This window comes from Dreissena polymorpha, chromosome 15, assembly GCF_020536995.1.
Source record: "Dreissena polymorpha isolate Duluth1 chromosome 15, UMN_Dpol_1.0, whole genome shotgun sequence".
Classification (NCBI taxonomy): Eukaryota; Metazoa; Mollusca; class Bivalvia; order Myida; family Dreissenidae; genus Dreissena; species Dreissena polymorpha.
The window spans coordinates 17319101-17343477 of record NC_068369.1 but is presented as its reverse complement, the minus strand read 5'-3'; the positions used below and the strand labels follow the sequence as shown (position 1 = coordinate 17343477).

At 34.8% G+C, this 24377-nt stretch overlaps 1 protein-coding gene across 4 annotated transcripts in view; it reads left to right on the top strand.

Annotated features, from left to right (window-relative positions):
- LOC127860483 (LIM and SH3 domain protein F42H10.3-like) overlaps positions 1-24377 on the top strand; it is a 47562-nt gene that overhangs the window by 3008 nt on the left and 20177 nt on the right. For all 4 annotated transcript variants that reach the window (XM_052398577.1, XM_052398576.1, XM_052398574.1 and 1 more), the window contains exons 2-5: positions 598-692; positions 2362-2446; positions 6854-7028; positions 21843-21977. In XM_052398577.1, the coding sequence (XP_052254537.1) occupies positions 598-692; positions 2362-2446; positions 6854-7028; positions 21843-21977 (490 nt within the window). The remainder of the gene's footprint in view (positions 1-597; positions 693-2361; positions 2447-6853; positions 7029-21842; positions 21978-24377) is intronic.

The window sequence follows — 24377 nt, the reverse complement described above, 5'->3', positions numbered from 1 at the left end:
GTCCCTTTTAATTGGGAACGATTGCAACTTTTTGACTAACTTTAAGAAATGTTGTTCTTGTTTTGCTAATGTTTTTTTTTTTCAAATTGAGGATAAAAGTGTTTTCACTGTTATATATCCTAAGGTTCAAATTATAGAGCTGATGTGGGCTGAAATAAACGTTAAGATCTACAAAAATATATTCGAATATAAACTTCGATTTAAAATTTCTAGGTTCCATAAGGTGGAAAAAATATTTTTTTGAGCTTAGTATTAAGAATAAGGCAGTTTACTGCCTTGAATACCAAAAAAAATGATATCCTGAACTCCTACCTAATTAACTGACACATTTTCATTCAAAATGTTGTTTCCGTGATTATTAAAACCAAGGACATATAGTCCAAGAGGACCAAGGACCCAGTATAATTAAATGAAAACTCAATCTTGCCAAGTGAAAATACAGTTCATTGCAAAAGCACATTCCCATAATTTCTGTTAATGTTCAATCGTGCCTGGGGAATTGCTAAATATTCCACTATCTTAAACAGTTTACTTATTTCTTGAAAACATGTATTTCCTTTGATTAGTAATGCTAATATTGCTATTTTCTTATTTTAGGTATGGCACAAGGGCTGCTTCAAATGTGAGATCTGCAATATGACATTGAATATGAAAAACTACAAAGGCTACGACAAACTTCCTTATTGCACTGCGTAGGTTTCAGTAATGTTCGCTTTTCTGTTAGGGTGCGCTATGATCAGAAAAGATTCTTTTTATGCCCCCCTTCGAAGAAGAGGGGGTATATTGCTTTGCTCATGTCGGTCTGTCTGTCGGTCTATCTGTCGGTCCGTCCACCAGGTGGTTGTCAGACGATAACTCAAGAACGCTTGGGCCTAGGATCATGAAACTTCATAGGTACATTGATCATGACTCGCAGATGACCCCTAACGATTTTGAGGTCACTAGGTCAAAGGTCAAGGTCACGGTGACCCGAAATAGTAAAATGGTTTTTGGATGATAACTCAAGAACGCTTATGCCTAGAATCATGAAACTTGAAAGGTAGATTGATCATGACTAGCAGATGACCTCTATTGATTTTCAGGTCACTAGGTCAAAGGTCAAGGTCACGGTGACCCCAAATAGTAAAATGGTTTCCGGATGATAATTCAAGAACGCTTATGGCTAGGATCATGAAACTTGATAGGTAGATTGATCATGACTAGCAGATGACCCCTATTGATTTTCAGGTCACTAGGTCAAAGGTCAAGGTCACGGTGACCCGAAATAGTAAAATGGTTTCCGGATGATAACTCAAGAACGCTTATGCCTAGGATCATGAAACTTGATAGGTACATTGATCATGACTGGCAGATGACCCCTATTGATTTTCAGGTCACTAGGTCAAAGGTCAAGGTCACAGTGACCCGAAATAGTAAAATGGTTTCCTGATGATAACTCAAGAAAGCTTATGGCTAGGATCATGAAACTTCATAGGTACATTGATCATGACTCGCAGATGACCCCTATTGATTTTCAGGTCACTAAGTCAAAGGTCAAGGTCACAGTGACAAAAAACATATTTACAAAATGGCTGTCACTATAACTGAGAGCACATATGGGGGGCATGCATGTTTTACAAACAGCCCTTGTTTTATCTTAGTTGATGTCTGGTGATTAGATGAATTTTCAACACATGTATACTTTTTTTAAATTAAAATTATTTAGTTAGTAATAGTGTTACATTCTACAGGGGGTTTTCTAGCCATTTTGGGAAAAGGAGTCTGGTCAAATTGGGATTTTTTTAATCGATTAAAGAGGTAAATTCGGGACTTGTTTATCAACAAAAAGGAATTAATTAATGTTATATATTTTGTAGAAGGTTTTTTAAAATATAGTTGAGATACAGAGTCTAATAATCATAAGTCATAAGAGACTTCTTTCTTAAATTAAAAAAAAAAGGATTTTATAAATATAATTTTGGTATGGGATTGGGTCCGTTTTACAGCTTTTTTACATAGCAGAAAAAACCCTATACTACGGTTCCAGTATAGACTTGTGCCATAAATAATAAGCATGAACATCATATAGACGTATAATGGACACAACTTTACGCTGTAACCTATAGGTCATTTACCAGAGATAAAAATCTGCCGTTGATAACATGAAACAGATAAAATCAAATATGTATATTTATGAATGAATGGCATATGTACGTGTGCCCAATGTACTTGTTGCACAAATGTACAGTAAGTTACTAAGTATTGTACTTTTTGCATTGTTTTGCCTTTTTGCTTTTTTAGGACTGATTTGCTCATACAGAAATGTTTCTTGTGGAATGCCAGATTGGATTTATGATATTGTGTGAAATATGTGATTTTCAGGCACTACCCGACGACAAAGCATACAGCAGTGGCAGATACACCAGAAATTAGAAGAATACAAGAAAATACAAAAATACAGAGTAATGTGAGTACAAGCAAATGTGACTGCTAGAAAAGCAAATAATGTAAAATTAATATATGGGTCTTCAATGTTTTTTCTATTAGTTATGAAAATGCCAATCCATTCATGTTTTCATTTTATCAGTGCTTTCCACAGGATTTTTTCCAGACATTAGAAGTAGGTTTGAGAGAGCAGCCCCCTCAATAGGTTTATGTTTTTATGCCCCCAGATAGATAGATCGGGGGTATATTTTTTTTGTCCTGTTTGTCAGTCTGTCTGTCATTCTGTCCAAAACTTTAACCTTGGTTAAAGTTTGATAACTTTTGCAATATTGAACATACCAACTTGATATGCACCATGCATGTGTATCTCATGGAGCTGCTAATTTTGAGTGGTGAAAAGTCAAGGTCAAGGTCATCCTTCAAAGTCAAAGATCAAATATCATTGTATTTTTATTTCCTAAAACTTAAACCTTAGTTAAAGTTTTATCATATCTTGTTTAATATTGAACACAGCAACTTCATATTTGGCATGCATGTGTACATGTATCTTGTGGAGCTGCACATTTGGAGTGGTGAACATTCAAGGTCAAGGTCATCCTTCAAGGTCAAAGGTTAAAAAAAAATAAATTCATTTCTCCATTCAATCTCTTACTCACTTCTAGTGGAACTGCACATTTTGAGTGGTGAAAGGTCAAGGTTGACCTTCAAGGTCAAAGGTCAAAATATAAAAAACATAAATTTTCATAACCTTTTTAACATTGAACACAGCAGCTTCATATTTGGCGTGCATGTGTATCTCGTGGAGCTGCACATTTTGAGTGGTGACAGGTCAAGGTCATCCTTCAAGGTCAAAAGTCAAAAATAAAAAAAATCTTTTCATTTCTCCATTCAATCTCTTACTTCTTGTGGAGCTGCACATTTTGAGTGGTGAAAGGTCAAGGTCAACCTTCAAGGTCAAAGGTAAAAAAAATCATAACTTTTTATGTCCCCGGATCAAATGATCAGGGGCATATTGTTTTTGGCCTGTCTGTCTGTCATTCCGTCATTCTGTCCCAAAACTTTAACCTCACAGTAAAGTTTTGCAATAACTTTGAAATATTGAACATAGCAACTTGATATTTGGCATCCATGTGTATCTCATGGACCTGCACATTTTTAGTGGTGAAAGGCAGGGTTCCACACTAAGGCACGTCCGACAGACATTGTCTAGTAAGATCGGTGGTCGGGCTAGTAAAACTAAGGGCTAGCTTGTCCGACTTGTCGTACACAAAAAAATCTATACTGATTCATATAACTATAAATAACTGCTGTGAAAACTTTTTTTCTTAATGTGTAAAACTCCCATATTCGTTTCTTACATCAAAACAAAACTAGCGTATATAAATAAACGCGAAGCATTCACATGATTCATCCCTATTTTTAGACGCGAAGGAGAGCTTCCCGCGAAAATTGCTTGTTTCCATTGGTCATGTTGCCATGAATATTAATGATTTTTTGCAGTGTCGTAAAGCTTTACAGCATGTTTTTATGACTTCTATAGAAAATCGATATCGTCAGTGTAAACATTTTTGTGTAGCAGACAAGAGAATGTAATTCAAAGAATGGCTTTGTTCAAGTTCGGATTTTCGTCCGACAAATCAGTCAATAAAGAAGAATCCGACAGAAAAACTGACAGGAAACATAAATATGAAGAAAAACGAAAACATCAATTTTATCCTAAATGGAAAATCGAGTCAGTTCCCATGGCTTAAATTTGATGCTGAAAAGCAAAAAAATAGTTTTATTCTATTGTTTTACTCTATCAAAATAACTTTCTCAGGGGGTTTTCAGCACTGTCTCGCCTGCGGAAAACGGAGGCACTCCCAAAGCAAACAGACCTGATCCCAAACCGAAATTATAAAAAAATCCCAATTCCCCCCCCCCCCCCAAAAAAAAAAAAATTTTTTTTTTTTTTTTTTAAGAATGAAGTGTCTTATAACTTGTGTGACTAACCAGTGTTTGTTTTGGTCAAAAATATCTGCTATAAGGTTTTGACTGTTCAGTTCTTATCTCAGAGTGTAACTGTAACTGAAAAACAAAACTGCAGTACTTGAATAAACGTTGAACATGCCCAATATTGCATCTGTTTATATAAAGAAGACAAAATAACAAATAAAAACTAATTTATTTGTTAAACCACTGAATTATTTAAGCATGATAAATTCACAATTTTTTCCCAAATGAGCCGTTTTTATCGAAGCAAAAATTCCCAAAATGGCCTATTTTGTTGATGAAAAATTCCCAATTTGGTCAGACTCCTTTTCCCAAAATAGTCAGAAAAACCCCTGTTTCTGGTGTTCACTGATTATTTACTGATAAATCCTGACTAAACAGTTACATGACACAATTGTGTTTATTTGCTATGTCATTAATGGTCTAGTAGACCTCAGATTCGGGCTAGTACATTTTAAGAGGAGCTGGTCCGATGGTCTTGCTGTAAAAAAGTTAATGTCGAACCCTGAAAGGTCAGGGTCAAAGGTAAAAAAAGCGGCGCATAATGGGGCATTGTGTTTCTGACAAACGCATCCCTTGTTTTACCATATTTTTTGCATTATTTGGTGCATTTGGACTTTTAAATTCAAGAAAAAATAACAGCAATAAAGTCATTCATACTGACTTTTTATGCCCCCGGATCAAAAGATCGGAGGTATATTGTTTTTGGCCTGTCTGTCATTGTATGTGTCTGTGTGTGTGTGTGTCCCAAAACTTAAACCTTCTTCTTCTTCTTTTGCAATATTGAACATAGAAACTTGATAAGGTAAAAAGGTAAAAAAGAAATTCATTTCTCCATTCAATCTCTTACTCACTTCTCGTGGAACTGCACATTTTGAGTGGTGAAAGGTCAAGGTCGACCTTCAAGGTCAAAGGTCAAAATATAAAAAACATAAATTTTCATAACCTTTTTAACATTGAACACAGCAGCTTCATATTTGGCATGCATGTGTATCTCATGGAGCTGCACATTTTGAGTGGTGAAAGGTCAAGGTCATCCTTAAAGGTCATTTTTTTCTCAAAAACTTTAACCAAAACTTTTAACCTTCTTCATAACTTTTGAAATATTGAACGTAGCAACTTGATATTTGGCATGAATGTGTAATGGAGCAGCACATTTTGAGTGGTGAAAGGTAAAGGTCATCCTTCAAGGTCAAAGGTAAAAAAAAATCATCAAAGCGGCGCATTAGGGGCATTGTGTTTCTGACCAACACATCTCTTGTTGTTTTATAATTATTCAGGGGTGTCAACTTTCCTGATTATTATGAAAATCTGGATTTCAGCCAGGTCCCTATGGCCTTGCTACACTTTGGGGGATTGGGGCCGGGGCCCTTAGAGGGGTGAATTTCGCATCGTTTTGGGAGAAAAGGGGAATATTAGAAGATTTTTCACCAACCATTCAACACTTTCTATATTTAATGAAATTTAAATAAATATACATTTAATGATAAAAATCAAAGGTTTATAGCATGATACCAGCTGGCAACATTGGTATAAATAAAGAAAAAAACATTTTTTTATAGCTGAAATAGTGAAAAAAGTATACTGTTTTCATGGGGGAAGCTGCCAATATTCGACGGTAAAAAGTGCAAATCGAGGGCCCTGTCAGCCGACATGGGTTGATTTTGAGATCAATGAAAATCCGATTAGATATTTTTGTTGACGAGGGGGAAGGTAGGGGAAATTCGTTTGAATGCGCGATGCATTGAAATTTAAGTCCCCCAGCTTTGTCAATTTTCGATAAATCTTTGATTTTTGTTTTTAACTAAAGTTTTAACAAACTTGTGGGAACAGCTGAATTAGATGCTGTTTATGTTTTGTGGAAAAGAGAGTTGTTATTTGTTGTACAAAGATTGTTTGTTAAGCCGATATAAGCATCCTTCTGTCTGATGACAAGGTTTCATTTTTTGGCGCATTTACTTTTGCTCTTTACATCAAAAACAATGATCAGGTTATAAATGAAGAACTAAAACCCATGGAAAAATCACAGAAAACAGATCCCAATTAATCAAGTGCAAGGTTACATACAACTGATATATTAATTTGAACATGACAAGCAAACTTTCCTATGTTTTCTGAAATTATTTAGGAAAGTACTGTTCACCTGTTATTAATAAAGAATTTAAAAAGAATTTAAAAACAATGCTGCATTTGTTCTCAATTTATATGTAATTGTAAGCAAACAATTTACACAAATTTCACAATTTTTTGTTAAAACAACACGTCTTTTTCCGAATCCAAAGGAATCCAACCATATTCCCAAAATGGAGAAAAAACACACACTTCAAGTGTAAAAACTTAACAAATGTACATGCCGAACATTCATTTTTCCCTTCATGGGCATTTTTTCTCTTAATAAAATGACTATAAAAAATTTTTGGTGTTTTTTTCCACACAGATTCAATATCATGCTGAGTTCGAGAAACAGAAGGGCAAGAAGACGGATATTGCGGAAGATCCTGAGATGATGCGTGTCAAAAAGAACATGGAGGTGATCAGCAATGTTAGTTACCATGGGGATAAGGAGCGTAGGGAACAGATGGAGCAGGCTAGACCAGCTGAACAATTGGAAGGTATGTGAACTGTAATGAAACTTGAGACACCCTCCTTTTTTGTTCAATGATTTGTTAATTAAATTGGGAAGCACTGCTTTCTGTGAATTCAGTGAAAGGATTGGACTGGTACCCATACAGTTTGGGATTTTGCTTTGATTAATATTGCTGAACAGTGTAAAGGTTTGAGTGAAAGAGCCTTGTGTTACTGCATTATATATAATTATATATATATTTTTTTTGTCTGATTGGAAAAACACAGAAGAGAAAGAGCTTATAACCCTGGATTTTAGATAATTCACTCAGTGAAATCTCCAAATTTGCAATTGTTTGCCTTGTAAATGACTTGGTCCTTAATTGCATAAAGCCATTTAAATTTTATTTCACACACGCCTTTTTTGTGAACGGTTCAGTATCATGGCTCTTAACTTTATAAGGAACTTACTCTTTCAATTCAAGATATGTAAATTTTCGATAAACTGAGAGGATTAATGATACATTTCTGAGGCCTTGTTTCACACAGGTCGTCAAAAAGTATATATTTTTTTAAATTAACTGCCTAAAATTACCAATAAAAGGCTTCCATAGTTATTTTGTGTTTAAATAAAATACAACATTTAGTTATGAACTATTTGTTTGAAAGAAGTACAATGCCTCAATTTTCCGATTTAAGTCAACGCATCAGTATTTTTGTATGCCCCCAGTAGGGTGGCATATAGCAGTTGAACTGTCAGTCAGTCAGTCTGTTCGTCTGAAAACTTTAACATTGCCCATACCTTTTGCAATTTATTGAAGATAGCAACTTGATATTTGGCATGCATGTGTGTCTCATCGAGCTGCACATTTTGAGTGGTGAAAGGTCAAAGTCATCCTTCAAGGTCATCGGTCAAATGTATGGCTTCAAAGCGGCGCAGTAGGGGGCATTGTGTTTCTGACAAACACGTCTCTTGTTTCAGGGCTGACTTTGCCATTCGCCAAATTAGCCAAATGGCTACAAATTGATCTATTTGGCTAAAGAAAATTCTATTTGGCTACAACTTTTTCTTCATTAAAACTTGAAAATAGCAAAAAATAGAAGAATTTTGCCAAAACAAGGTGAATTCGACTAAATACATTTTTGAGCTAGGGGAAGCCCTGTTGTTACGTTCAAATTTGGGTTCGGCAGGGGGACCCATTCCCAATGAAAGAGAGTATATTGTTCCCTAAGGGGACTTGGAAATTCCCAATTGAAAGTTTCTCCCATTATTATTTTTTTTTAACGTGTCAATTATCTTCAAATCCAGCTCTATATGTTGATCTTAGAAAATATAATATTGAAATTGCTTAAATATTATCAAGTGAAGTATTTGTAAGCAGAAAATCAACAACATTAATTTCTCGATTTTAGTCAAAAGGGCACGATATTTCCCGATCCATAATGGACCCAGGCCCATTCCCAAAATAGGAAATTTTAGGTCCCATTTGGGAAAAATATATACTTTTTATACGCCCGTTTTAAAAAAACAGGACGTATTATAGTTTCACCTTGTCGGCAGGTGGGCCTGGCGGGCGGCGTCCGCAGCAGTTTCCGCTGTCTAATTCAAATAGTTTTCATCCGATCTTCACCAAACTTGGTCAGAAGTTTTATCTAGACAATATCTAAGTCAAGTTCGAATATGGGTTATGCTGGGTCAAAAACTAGGTCACAGGGTCACTTAGTGCATTTCAAGCATTTAGCATGGTTTCCGCTCACTAATTGAAGTAGTTTTAATCAGATCTTCACCAAACTTGGTCAGAAATTGTATCTGGACAATATCTAGGTCAAGTTCGAATATGGGTCATGCCGGGTCAAAAACTAGGTCACGGGGACGGGTCACTTAATGCATTTCAAGCATTTAGCATGGTGTCCGCTCTGTAATAGAAGTAGTTTTCATCCGATAATCACCATACTTGGTCAGAAGTTGTATCTAGACAATATCTAGGTCAAGTTCGAATATGGGTCATGCAGGGTCAAAAATTAGGTCACAGGGTCACTTAGTGCATTTCAAGCATTTAGCATGGTGTCTGCTCTCTAATTGAAGTAGTTTTCATTTGATCTTCACCAAATTTGGTCAGAAGTTGTGTCAAGATAATATCTAGGTCAAGTTTAAATATGGGTCATGCCGGGTCAAAAACTAGATCACAAGGTCATTTAGTGCATTTCAAGCATTTAGCATGGTGTCCGCTCTCTAATTGAAGTAGTTTTCATTTGATCTTCACCAAATTTGGTTAGAAGTTGTGTCTAGATGATATGTAGGTCAAGTTCAAATATGGGTCTTGGTAAAGTTATCAAGCTGTCCAAAACCTTCAAACGGGCGTATCTTGTGACAGTTTGGCACTCTTGTTTCCATTGGAATTGGGTCCCCCTAGCAAACCCAAACTTAATTGATTATTATTATATTATCTTTGACTCATTAATTTACTGAAACCCATTGTTTTCAAGTATTTTTTTAAACTTCTTGGACTAAATCAATGGACAATTAAAGTGGATATGTTGTCCGTTAAAACTTGTCTTCATTAGTTTATGTACTAGTATTTCATTTTACTTTACCACTAAAAGATGAAATCAGTATTGTAAGCTCTAACAAAAATTCGTGAAAGGCTTACAATGCTTAATATATAGTTAATCTTGCATAATGTGATGAATTCTGGATGAATGCATGTTCCAACTCAAGTATAATCAGGATTTCTATTTTCAAAACCAAAATATGGCCAATATTGACAATAAATGTGTATGGCCAATATTGACGATAAATGTGTTAAATAATTTCATAAACACAATATTTATTTCTGCTTTTTTTAATAAGTGCATATACATATATATTGTGGGATAAGGGAATTCCAGCATCAATCAAATATCATATTTTGTAACAACAACCAATCAACCAGTGATTTAAACGTTACATTGAATTCAAGATATACCAAATTTCAGACAATTGGGTGAATAATGTGCACTCGTGGTCGTAGTCGTATTAACACCTGATTGGATCATAAGGTGCTGATATCTGGGTGGTAGAGGTAGACAGAGTTAAAAAAAATCAACATTGGCACTGCTGAGGAATGTACTGTGCACATACAGTAGCTTGTGGGCAGAGTTAATGGAACGTGAATAAACATATATATTCTGTTGAGATTTATATGGCCAGCGCATCAGAAAAGTGTAACCGCGGGTTATCAAATGTTGAAGGGGCTTCCACTAATTGTAAAACGCATTAACAAATTGAGTTTTCTGCGTTAATAACGCATGGACTTCCATTAACTGTAGTGCTGGCTATTTTTGTTTACAGTCGGCTCAGAAAGGGAGCATATAGTAATTTGGTGGTCCGTTCATTATAATACATGTATGCCCTTCAGTACAGAAAAGTCAATACATTTAAAAATATCAGAAATGCTTCTTCAGTAGTAGATAGTTATTGTTCTTTGTTAATTTTCAGTTTTCCAGAAAATAATAAAACTTGTCTGTTTTCCTGTACTTTTATAATCAGTAGGAGTTGTACACTTATTGGTCAAAACCTATACTCCAAAGGCTTTAAGCACTTAAGGTGACAGAACTTGTTATCTAATATTCTTTTTGATTCATCCACTTAAAAAAATCATCATAATTGAGTTTTAATAAGCTAGCACACATCCATTCATTTAATACATTCTTTGTGAGATCTGAATGTAACAATCTTTGCATTGTAACCTTGGGTTATTTGACATTAGGGAATTCGATGATGAATATTATATCATCATGTATGCTTACCTGGAAAAGTATGAGTAGGTTCACTGACAGCTGTGATATGACTCTGGTAAAAGGCAAACCAGGTGTTATTGCTTGCCATTTTGGGAAAAGGAGTCTGGTCAAATTGGGATTTTTTAAATCAAATACAATGGCAAATTTGGGCATTTTTTATCGACAAAGTGGACCAAATTGGGATTTATTTATCAACAAATATTGACACATCTGGCCTTTCACTGGCCATTTAAAAAAAAATCATATAAATAATAGTTATATACTTTTGAGATGAATTGAGATATAATAATCAGTAGACACTTCTTTCTAAAAAAGGAAATTAATTTCTTTAGGGGGGGAAGGGGGATTTTTTTTACAATTTCAGTTTGGGATCGGGTCCATTTTATGGTCTTTTTCAAATAACCCCCAACAAACAAACTTATAAACAAAGTATTGAATATCTATGCTGGGCTGCATGCGTTTAATTTGTGTTCACAGCGCAGCATCTTGTCCGTAATATTAAGGAGGGTAAGTATTGGGGCGTGATGATGCAGCACTGTAGATACCCTGATGTCTGTTGTCGGATATGGCAGTAGTGATTTTTCTGTTGTTGTTTTACATTAATTGGTTCTCATTTGATTTACTGCAAAGGATAGTGTTATCTTTTGGCAACTCAATGTCATTAGCTGTTAAATATTTGTGGGCTAAGAAATAAATGTTGCAAAAAACTAGTAGCTAACTTGAGCAATTTGTCTAAAAGTCACTGCCATGATGCAATGATTTCCTCTGAGGATATTAATTATCTCATTATTTAAAAAAAAGTTTGACAGCCATTTAATGCTGTAATTAAGGCCAGAGGCATTGTGCCAACAGAGGTTATTTTGTTGTATTGCAAAGTTAAAGCTTATGTTCTGTCATTAAAATTTTGAAAGAAAATTTAGACTTAAAACTGCAGAGAGCAGGGTAAAGGTATATCCTGAACCCAATTTATATGCTGCTAAAAATGAGAACCCTTGCATTAAAACAACGCTTCAATTAATTGAAATGTAAATGTTGCAACGAATGACTGCATTTTTAGAACTATTGATGTGCTTTTACAGTTCACATGTTCCGTGGTCAGGCGGCTGGTTCGTATATTTTTAGAAGTCTACTAGTTATTTTGCGGAGTCCATTTTGAGTTGCATGTGAATCTCAAGTAAATCTCAAGTAATCAGTTAACAAATACTGTAGCTTTTATAGGAATGTTTAACAGATACAGCAGTTATATACTTAACCCTTGCTATGCTGTTTTAGAGTGTATGCATTTTACAACAACTTCTTTGTCGAGGCAGGTGTGGCAATATATAAAAATGACTTACCTGTCTCAGTGTGTTTTTGATGCCCCCTTTAGAAGGAAAGGGGGTATATAGTTTTCGCACTGTCTGTCAGTCTGTCCCACTTTTCGTGTCCGCTCTCTAATTCAAATAGTTTTCATCGGATCTTTACCAATACTGATACTTTGATCAGAAGTTGTATTTAGACAATATCTAGGTCAAGTTTGAATATGGGTCATGCTGGGTCAAAAACTAGGTCACGGGGTCACTTAGTGCATTTCAAGGATTTAGTATTTAGGTTTCGAAAAATGCTCATAACTTCTATCAAAGCTTTTATAGGGGGCATATGTCATCCTATGGTGACAGCTTTTGTTTTGTTAAAAATCGGGTTCGGTATTTGGCCCATTCCCATATGGAAAAAAGTATATATTTTTCCCATAGGGATCTTATCATTCACAATTAAAAATTTCCACACGAAAAATATATTTTTTTTATATATAGAGCAACATTTTGTTCATCTCTCATTTAGATATATAAGGTCAAATAGTAAATATAATACTGACAACACTTGAATTCTCAATTTTGAAATTTCCAAATTTTTGCTATAATTCTGGGAATTTTCCCAATGCAAAGGAACCCGGCCCCAATCCCAAAATGGTTAAAAAACAACTGCTGTCTGTTTGTGTTAAACAAAACACACAGTTAATATTGATAATTGATTTGGTAACATTCTTTATTGCTGTTCTGGTCTATTATTTTCCCAATTTTTTGTGTTTGTTTCCTCACTTTCATGTATATGCTTGCAGGACACTTTGGTTATGCCCCCATTCGAAGAAGAGGGGGTATATTGTTTTGCACATGTCTGTCTGTCCGTCGGTCCATCCACCAGATGGTTTCCGGATGATAACTCAAGAACGCTTAGGCCTTGGATCATGAAACTTCATAGGTACATTGATCATGACTGGCAGATGACCCCTAGTGATTTTCAGGTCACTAGGTCAAAGGTCAAGGTAACAGTGACTCAAAATAGTAAAATGGTTTCCGGATGATAACTCAAGAATGCTTAACGCCTAGGATCATGAAACTTCATAGGTACATTGATCATGACTGGTAGATGACCCCTATTGATTTTCAGGTCACTATGTCAGAGGTCAAGGTCACAGTGACTCGAAACAGTAAAATGGTTTCCGGATGATAACTCAAGAATGCTTATGCCTAGGATCATGAAACTTCTTAGGTACATTGATCATGACTGGCATAGACCCCTATTAATTTTCAGGCCACTAGGTCAAAGGTCAAGGTCACAGTGACAAAAAAATATATTCACACAATGGCTGCTACTACAACTGACAGCCCATTATGGGGAGCATGCATGTTTTACAGGCATATGACTAAACAGATCGTATGCATCTCTGGTTTAAGCTCATTAGGTCCGGTATCGATGGCAAACTCCTGTCCGTTTTTCGCTCTTTGTATAACCAGATTAAATTAGGTGTCAAACATATGAATAGTATTTCCGATTTATTTGAATCCGACATCGGGTTATTACAGGGAGAAATATGTTCGCCAATAATGTTTTCATTATTCTTAAATGACATTGAGTTGCACTTACAAGCTGATATAAATGCGGGCATTACAATTGATCAATTATCCATTTATCTTCTATTATTCGCCGACGACGCAGTACTAATCTCAGAATCATCTGAGGGTTTACAATCATCCTTGAACAATTTGTTTGAGTATTGCACAAAGTGGAAATATAACGGTGAATGTCGAAAAAACAAAAATTGTTATTTTTCATAAAGGCAGATTAAAAAAAGGCTATAGATGGGTGTACAATAATAATCCAATTGAAATCGTGAACAATTTTAATTATCTAGGAATAGTAGTTTCAAGCAGCGGCTCGTTTATACAAGCCACAAATACTTTATCAGCCAAAGCGCTTAGAGCGGCATTATTTACTGTTACAAAATCATTGAATGTATCTGTTAAAATAATGTTAAATCTGTTTGATGCATATGTTGCCTCGATTCTAAATTATGGAAGGGAGGTATGGGGGTTTACTAAAGCCGAAAATATTGAGCGCGTCCAACGCAAATTCTGTAAATGGCTTTTAAGTGTAAAAGCTTCTACTAATTCAAATGCTTTGTATGCCGAAGTAGGGAGATACCCGATGTATATATGTCGATATTTGCGAGTAGTAGAAATATTTCTTAAAATTGTTCAACGAAAAATCTTCTAACTGTATTTTAAGTAATATTATTCGTAAACAATTTAAAGAATCATGTGATAATCCTCACTCTAAGTCATGGACATCAAACGTTTGGAAACTCTTGCAAGAGTCAGGTTTTAATGACGTATGGTTATATCCAGAATCGGTTAATGTTAACAGCTTTATTATAATCTTTCGCAATAGATTAAAAGATTTGTTTATTTCAAAATGGCGAATTGATGTAAATGACTCTCCAGCACTTTATTTGTACAAAGAATTTAAACCCATATTTGAAAGATCCATTTATCTAGACAAAATTGAAAATTCGGAATTTAGAAACATAATCGCAATATTGAGATTATCTTCCCATGTTCTATTTATAGAAACTGGTAGGCACCAAAATATTCAAAGAAATGAAAGAACATGTACATTTTGTTCAATGAATGAAATTGAAGATGAGTACCATTTTGTTCTTATATGTCCTTTATATGATAATATTAGAAATACATGTATACCTGTTTTTTACAAAAGAAGACCAAGTATGTTTAAATTTGTACAATTGTTGAATGAGACTAGAAAATCTGTATTGATACGTCTAGCTAATTTTTGTATAAAAGCATTTAAACTTAGAGCCAAAAATTTATAGTCTTATGAGAGAATAGTTTTTTCCCAAAATTGTGATTTTGTAAATAATTTATAACTGCATAATGTCTATATTTTATTTTTATATTACTATCATGGAAAGACTGACGACAATCTTACTTTTATTGGCGCCAATTGGAGAATTTTCTCTTAACAAAGTCAACTCTATTGAGACAGCTTTACTGCCTTAGCATTTTACAGAAATGTCAAGTGTTAGTTAAGTACCGGTACTCAGGATAATGAAGTCCCCTTTGTGTAACATCTGGACGTATTTAGATTGTGAAACAGATGCAGGATGCATGTGTGAATTACCTTAAATATTAAAGTCTTTAATTCCTACTGTAATAAACGCGGGCCAAAGGTGAAGGGATATAGAAAATGGCATTGTCTGTCTGTCACAAACTTTTCAGGGCTGTTTTGTAGAAACTATATAAGATATAAATATGAAACATCATGGGTCTATAGATATCAATGAGGAGAAGTGCCATGTAGAAGAACCATAATTCTACACTGAATTACCTGAAATTAAAGTTATGGCCCTTTTTTTGTATGATGTAACTTTTTAAGGCTATATCTCCGAGATACCATTGATGATTTCAACATTAAACGTCATGAGTCTGTAGAAATCAATGAGAAGAAGTGCTATGCACAAGAACCACAACCATACACTTACTTAGATAAGAGTTACTGCCCTGTGTTGTTTTCATAAGATTCTTTTTTCAAGGCCATATCTCAGGTTAGATACAAAATTTCCACAGTAAACTTCATGAGTGTACATTTATGTATATATTTTAATGAGGAAAATTGCCTAACTCTAGAATCATTACTCTAAACTATCTTAAATAAGAGTTATTGCCCTATGTTTTTTGTAGGATGTAAATTGTCAGGGCTATATCTCAGACTGTTCTCGATTTCATCATAAAATAATATGGATGTACATTTGTATAGTTATAATTTATGCAATGCATGCAAACAATTACCCTACACTTAATTCTCCTTTAGAAATTTGCTATATATCAAAAAATCAATTCAAGGAATATGTTTGTTCAATCTTACTTATTTAATCATTGGATATAATTATATGTTTCAAACTTAAATTCTTCAATTGATCTAATGAGGATATATTAGAAAATAAATGTATGGCAAATAACAATGGTTTCACAAGATTGAATGAATTCAATTATTCAGATGATGCCTGATTGTGCTGAATTGTAATTTGTATCACATTTACACTGAATTGTTCAGCACTCAGCATCCGTTATGCTATAAAAGGGAAGAAATTTGTAAGCAATCTTTTTAAATGCGGATTTGCACGTCTCAAAAACAAATACCAATTATAACAGTAGCAACATAATTTGAAGTAATTGCCTCATTCCGGAAATGTGCACTTGACTTTCCATACTGTTGAAAGGGGAATGTTGTAACTTGCATTCAAGATAATGGATTATATGCCAGTGTAAAAAGTGCATGCGCTGAATGCAAGATGTGAGCAAATGTAAATGTGTACATTTAGTTAAGAGTACAGATTTATCTATACAGGCATGGGCATCAAGATAGAGTTTACTATATATAATTATGTTGTAGTTAATTTAAGCAAGTTAGCATTTATTATATATTTTAATTGTATTCTTTCATTTAATCCAATGGAGAAGTATATATGTTTAGCCTGTCAAAAATGGATTGACATTAGTATGAAAAATGTTTTATAACCTGATGCCTTAAAATAATACTTTGAGAAAAGTGAGTTTTTACTAAATGTAAATTATAATAACTCGAACTGTGAGAAAATGTATTGTCAGATGTTTCATAAATACCCAGGAAAAATGGTATAATTTCCCTTCTGTATTTTACCAAATATTTTATAAACTTATAAACGTATTTTGACGTGTTTGTTGTCCCCTTGGAAAGTTACATTTTATTAAAGACCTTTCTGACTAGATTCAAGTTTTAAAGGCTTCATTTCCAACCCTTAGATTCTGATGAGCAGCAAACAGCATAAAACCTGAACATACTGTGAGTTACTCGCAGGCTGTTCTCAGGTTATAGGCTTATTGCACATAGCCATTTTCACTTTGCCACTGAGTGGGAAAGGGTTTAAGCTGTGGTCAATTCAACATTGAACTCCCTTTCTGCTTTTTGAAATCAGAGAATAACATTAAAAACTTTATGAATTTAATACACCAAAACTTTCCATTTCATTATTATTACTTTAAACAAACATTGATAATATCATTCTTTGATAACTTTTAAATCATGCTCAACTCCCTCTACCCCAGGTCACATAGAATTTCCACTAGGATGGGCAGTATGCTTTCATTCCTCAACAGCCTTTGAAAAGAACACAAGTTGCAACTGGCTCTGTGGAAGGCTGAATTGTTCATGGCAATCCCACATTCTTTGTTTCTGATTTATTTTCCTGAAGAAAATTACTTTCATTCCTGAAGAATTATTGCATGAGTGTTCATGTGATTCAGTGTGATAAAAGCTTTAATATAATGAGTTAACAATATAAAATCACAGGTGTGCTTACATTGTATGTTTAACTCATAATTTATACCTAGTTTTTTTTTAAAGCTTTTTAAGTGTTTACAATACATGAAGCGTTATGCATGCATTACAGTTAAGAAGTCTCAGGTGTTGCCATTATTATTGGTATGAATTTATTAATGTGTCCTTTTGGTTACAATATGCCTTTCGTCTCTTGTGTTATATGGATTTTTCCCTGTTATTTCTTTATTTAAATAACTGTGCAGATTATTCATAAAATTGTAATTATTGTAGTAATGCAATATTTAATCGTTCATTATATCAAATGTGAGGTTAAAATGATCAATGGTGCTAAATATATTTTTCAACAAGTGCTCTTAATTAATTTGGCCTAAAGCTTGAGGACATTATAAATGAAAGAACTTATACACTTCAACTAACAATTTAATTGATTTTCCAAATTCTATTTTTACAATAATTGCTCTTGCTACATTTGTACACCAAAAGGGGTGTGCTCAAATATTAGTGAGTTAACAAATTATCACGGTGATTATCAGAGTATTTGCACAGTCAGGACAATTACTGTTTTGTTTAAAGCGTAGTGTGACCTTGTTCATATCAGCCTTAAGCTATGTGTGCATACCTACTTGGCTTGTTAACAATCATTGGAATGTAGTTTATCTGCCTCAGGTCAATGTCTTGGTATATAAATACTATCTCTGTTTGTGGTCTTGTTTTATACCTGTTACAGAGCCCTGTAACCTACTACATTGATTTTGTGTCAATGACTGTGACTCAGCCATTACCGTAAAACGCTGTGTATAACGCGCATTTATGTATAACGCGCATCTACTTTTTTAAGCTAAAAAATTGGGAAAAAATGTTTGTGAAGCAAAAAATTGGGGGAAAAATTCCGTATTGCAGGCTTACTGAAAATCGTTATATATACATTGCCCATCTTACGTGTTTTATTGCTTCAATTTTTAATTATTTTATAGATGATAACGATACAACTTAAGTTTGTGTGTTTTTTTTAAATCATATTATGCGTAAAAATAAATGTTTGGATTTAAATGAATAATGCATGAAATGCACACTTTCCACAAGGATACCATCAAGGTTTTCAGCATATGTCTCCGAAGTAACTGTCCACGATTTTATCGTGGAGGAGAACACATGACAGATGGATTAGTTATAGCTAAGAAACTGACATTATTGATTGGTATTATCACGTGGTTATTCATGCATGACTAATTCACAACCGCGCGTTTTATTTACATTGCCGATATCATGCGTTCTTTTGGAGTGTCTATACTTGACAGGAGACTTTAACGACTCAAACTTCTCAACACCATTACGACATTACCAGCTATAAACAAACAATGGAGGTGTGAAGCCGTTTGCCGGTTCGCATGTTTTGATAATAGCCAAGCTACACAAAACTTGACAGGTGACGCAAATTGCTCGATAATCACATCCTAAATCTGACAAGAGTATGAAAACGTGTAAACAAACACAACATCAATTTTATTAACACATTTGAAAAGCAAGAAAAATAATAATAAATATATCGGGAAAGACCTTGCCGACATACTATTGCAAATCGACAAGTGCCCCCAAATAAATTTTGTAACCCTAGTACAGTAGGGTATAATACAACAGTGCTCCAGCTAGAATTTGAAAAGGGCAGGGTGGCTTTTTTGTCAAAAGGGCACTTTCGACGCGCAGTATTTTGGGAAAAGGGCACGTTCGAGCGCGCGGCTGTTTCTGGAATGCTTTCTATTGCATGTTCATTTATATGTTATAAATAATTGTATTATTCCCAATATTATTAAACCATTCACATATAATGTCTACAATGAGAATTAAACTAATTACAATGTAATAAGAGATTTATGAATTATCATATGTTAAAAAAAAAAAAAAAAAAAAAAAAAATTTTAAATTTTTTTTTTAAGGGGGGGGGGGCAGGGCGGAGGTTCGGGAGGGCAGGGCGGGGCGCCCTTCGATTTAGGCCTAGCTGGAGCACTGTACAAACATTATTGTGGGAAAACAATAACATTTAAATAAAAATGGCTTCCTTGTTTTTCATTCTCTTCTTCAAATTTATTTGAATTAATGCTCTGTACGTACCTGAAAAAGATAGAAAATATTAATGTTAACTTTATAATGTTTGTCCATCTTATTCAGATCGTAAATAAAACAATATTATTAACATAGTTACAGTTAAAACACCGGGGAACAGAATGATGCAAATTTCCGCAACTGGGTAACTGACAGGGAAAAAATGTCTTGGCATGGCTGTACATGTAGTTGTGCATAACGCGCATCATGTTTTAAAATGAAATTTTGTGGTAAAAAAGTGTGGCCTTATACACAACTTTTTACGGTAATGCCCCCTCAACACATGTTTGGAAACCTACACATTTGCTATGTAACCCTTTACCACTTAGATGCCTATTTTCATGTATTTGTAGTCCTTTAGAAACTTAATGACCTTTCTTACTAAAGTCAAGTTTTAAAGGCTTCATTTCCAACCCTTAGATAATGATGAGCAGCAAACAGCATAGAACCTGAACAGATTGTGAGTTACACGCAGGCTGTTCTGGTTTAATGCTGTTTGCACATAGCCATTTTCACTTTGCTTCTGAGTGGGAAAGGATTAATTATATGCATTGTCTCTTCTTGATTAGGGTTACTTAAAGTATATTTTATCATTTTGGACAAAGGAAGTTTAGATTCACACATCTTCTTATTACAAAACAATATCATTGTTTGTGTGTTTGTCAGGGGTGTGAATTTTCCTCCTTTTAGCTGATTTCCTCCCTTTCAATGTCAAACTTATTTTACACATATTTATTAAATTTGCTGGAAATCTATATGAAAATGAAGAGTTTTACTAAATCCTATAAGCGGTTGGTCATTTTCCTTTCCTTAATTCACACCCCTGTTTGTCTTCATGAATAATAATTTTCTGTCAGCCTTTTTTTGAACCTAATTTATATCCAGTTGTTTGGTGAAGTTCTAAACAGATGCCAGGACCTGCAGATATAAAAATAATTTGTTTGGACTACATTGTTTGCAGACATATCCTTTCTGTACCTTTCTGTATCTCATAGAAATAAACATGCTCTATATCAATGTATGCATCTGCAGCATTCTGAATAAAATACTAGGAGACATTCCACAAGTTTATTGATTTTTGTTAAAGATTCTAAACGGAAAATGCCAGATTACCCCTTAAAAGTTAATTTCCCTTGTCACATTAAGGTTTTCGGGGTTATAATTATTTTTCTATGAGAAAAATGTTTATTGTAGGAAGGACCTTGAACAATAGTTGAAAACAAGTGTATTGAAAATATATTTATTGTCCTTTACCGGTTTCACCGAAGGGGACTTATGGTTTGCGCTCTGTCTGTCAGTCAGTCAGTCACATATTTCTGGATCCTGCGATAACATTTAAAGTTCTTAATATTTTTTCATGAAACTTAAAACATGGATAGATGGCGATATGGACATTATGCATGTCATTTCACTTTGTTCCTACGTCAAAAATTCTGGTTGCTATGGCAACAAATAAACTTTAATTACTGCTAAAAATGGTGGTTTTCTGGATCCTGGGATAACTTTAAAAGTTCTTAATATTTTTCATGAAACTTGAAACATGGATAGATTGCAATATGGACATTATGCACGTCATTTCATTGTGTTCCTACGTCAAAAATTCTGGTTGCTGTGGCACCAGGGCTCAGCTGTGAGGGAGACGTGGGAGATAACTTCTCCCTGGACAGATTAATTTCTCCCACTAATTACATGAAGTAGAAGTGCATGACTTCTCCTACTTTTGAGATTTACTTTGAGTCAGATTTTGACCGATAATATATTAATTAAATTCTGTTATATACAATAATAACACAACATTAACACTTAAGTGTGTTTGTATTTGTTAATGTTTTCCCCCAAACTGCCAAATGTCAGTTGTTTCTGATTAATGGTTATGGGCATGGTGTAATAAGGGGAACAAAATAAGTGAAGAGTTGATTTACCTGTAAAGCTATACAGAAACCACTTCTCCTTTAATTTGCCTCACTTCTCCTTATTTCAGCTGAGGGAGAAGTCACTTCTTCCTCAAATTTGAATGTAGGCTGAGCCCTGTATGGCAACAACAAAAATTCTGACAATGGTGAAATTTTTCTGACAATGGTGGAGCCGGTAGGGGACTATATTTCTTGGCAATAGTCTTGTTTTGAATATTTTGTGCTAAAACAATTTTCCATTGACAGTTTTGCAAATCCATAAGGTAGCAAAATAAAAAAGGGATTTTTCATGAGCCCAAGTCTGTTTATCATTCTGAAGCTTTATAAGCAGTTTGTGATTAAAAATGTAGCTGCATGTTCACATCACTGTAACATCATGTTCACTCTTTAAATCGACAGTTTCTGTTTCAGGGGGCCGCAATGTTCGTTCCAACCCTGGCCGGATCGCGGATATGGAACCTGCCATGGAACCCGCGGGTGGCACGCCTTACAGCAATCGGAACTCTGCAAGCGCCCGACAGGTGTACGACTCTAACGTGGGGAAAGGTAGGTTACACTGCAGTCATTATATGGCTTAAGTACGTTACTCTGCAGTAAATTTTGTAGGCTGAAGGGGTACTGGGTGTGAGTGTGAAATATAGTATTTATCTGCTGCAGTCCATTTGATATGAAATTAACACAATGAAGAAATAAAAGAAAATAATGATGTATAAGTTATTATTAAAAGAGTGTTATTTCAAGTTACAAATAATGTTTTTGCCTACAGTATTTTAAACCAAGCAGTTTTTAATGTTTCGGTTGATGTTGCTATGCCCCGGGTAGGGTGGCATATAGCAGTTGAACTGTCCGTCAGTCAGTCTGTCCGTCCGTCCAAAAACTTTAATGGCCATAACTTTTTTTGCCCCAAGAACATAGGTTCTGGGGGCATATTAAAATCGCACCGTCCGTTAGTTAGTCAGTCAGTCCGTCCAGATTAGTTTATGCTCAATAAATCAAGCAATTGTGATCAGATTTTCATTAAACTTCATGAAAATGTGTAAAGCAATAACATCTAGGTCAAGTTCGATAATCGGCCAAATTGACCTAGACACTTGAGTTACGGCCCTTGAATCATTGTAAAATTGTTTTTTTTTCTTGTTTCCGCTCAATAACTCGAGCAATTGTCATCAGATCTTCACCAAACTTCATGAAAATGTGTAAGGCAATAACAGCTAGGTCAAGTTTGATGATCGGCCGAATTCACCCTGACACTGCTGAGTAACAGCCCTTGAATCATCGTCAAATTGGGTTTTATCTGGTTTTCGCGCAATAACTCTAGCAAATGTCATAGGATCTTTGCCAGACTTCATCAAAATGTGTAAGGCAATAACATCTAGGTCAAGTTCGATAATCGGCCATATCGACCCAGACACTTCTGAGTAACGGCCCTTGAATCATCGAAAAATTGCGTTTTTTCTCGTTTCCGCTCAATAACTCGAGCAATTGTCATAGGATCTTCGCCACACTTCATAAAAATGTGTAAGGCAATAACATCTAGGTCAAGTTCGATAATCGGCCAAATTGACCTAGACACTCCTGAGTTACGGCCCTTGAATCATCGAAAAATTGCGGGTTTTCTCGTTTCCGCTCAATAACTCGAGCAAATTTCATAGGATCTCCGCCACACTTCCTGAAAATGTGTAAGGTCATAAGATCTAGGTCAAGTTCGATAATCAGCCAAATTGACTAGGACACTCCTGAGTTACGGCCCTTTGGTTTTTTTTCCTTATGTTATGAAGTTGTGCATGTTGGATTGTTATTGTCCTATATCAAAACTGAATTTTTTATGCTCCCGCTAGGGTGGCATATAGCAATCGCACTGTCCGTTTGTCTGTCTGCCTGTCCGTCGCACTTTTGCGTTTAGGTTTCGAAAAATGCTCACAACTTCTATGTCGCTTCAGATGTAACCTTCATATTTGGTATGCATGTGTATATGGACAAGGCCTTTCCATACGCACACAAATTTTGACCCCTTTGACCTTGAACTTGAACTTAGGGTCCACGTATAGGTTTTGAAATCTGTGTGTAGGTTTCGAAAAAGCTTTTTTTGGGGGGCATATGTCTTCAGATGGCGACAGCTCTTGTTCAATATTGAACGGAGCAACTTGATATTTGGCATGCATGTGCATCTCATGGAGCTGCACATTTTGAGTGGTGAAAGGTGAAGGTCATCCTTTAAGATCGAAGGTCAAATATGTGGCTTCAAAGTGGGGCAGTAGGGGGCATTGTGTTTCAGGAACACAGCTCTTGTTGTAACAATTTAATAATCTGTCATCTTTCTTTTAATTAACATTTGTTTCTGTATCTCCATTCTTTCTGATAAACTTAATATTACAATTTAAGATTATGCTTCTTTTTAGCTCGACTATTATATATGAAATATATATAGTGGAGTTATCCTACTCACCCAGGCGTCGGCGTTAGCGTGCAAATGTTAAAGTTTTCGTACTACCCCAAATATTTTCTTTGTCCCTTGACATATTGCTTTCATATTTTGCATACTTGTTTACCAACATGACCCCAACCTATAAACAAGAGCAGACAACTCTATCAAGCATTTTGTCATAATTATGGCCCCTTTTCCACTTAGAATATGCAGCAAATGTTAAAGTTTTCGAACTACCCCATTTATTTTCATTTTCCCTTGACATATTGCTTTCATATTTTGCATACTTGTTAACCAACATCACTCCAACCTATAAACAAGAGCAGACAACTCTATCAAGCATTTTGTCATAATTATTGCATCTTTTATACTTAGAATATGCATATTATTGATAAATCTATGTTAAAGTTTGTGTACTAGCTCAAATATTTCCTATATCCTTTGACATATTGCTTTTATATTTTGCATACTTGTTTACCAACATGACCCCAACCTTTAAACAAGAGCAGACCACTGTATCA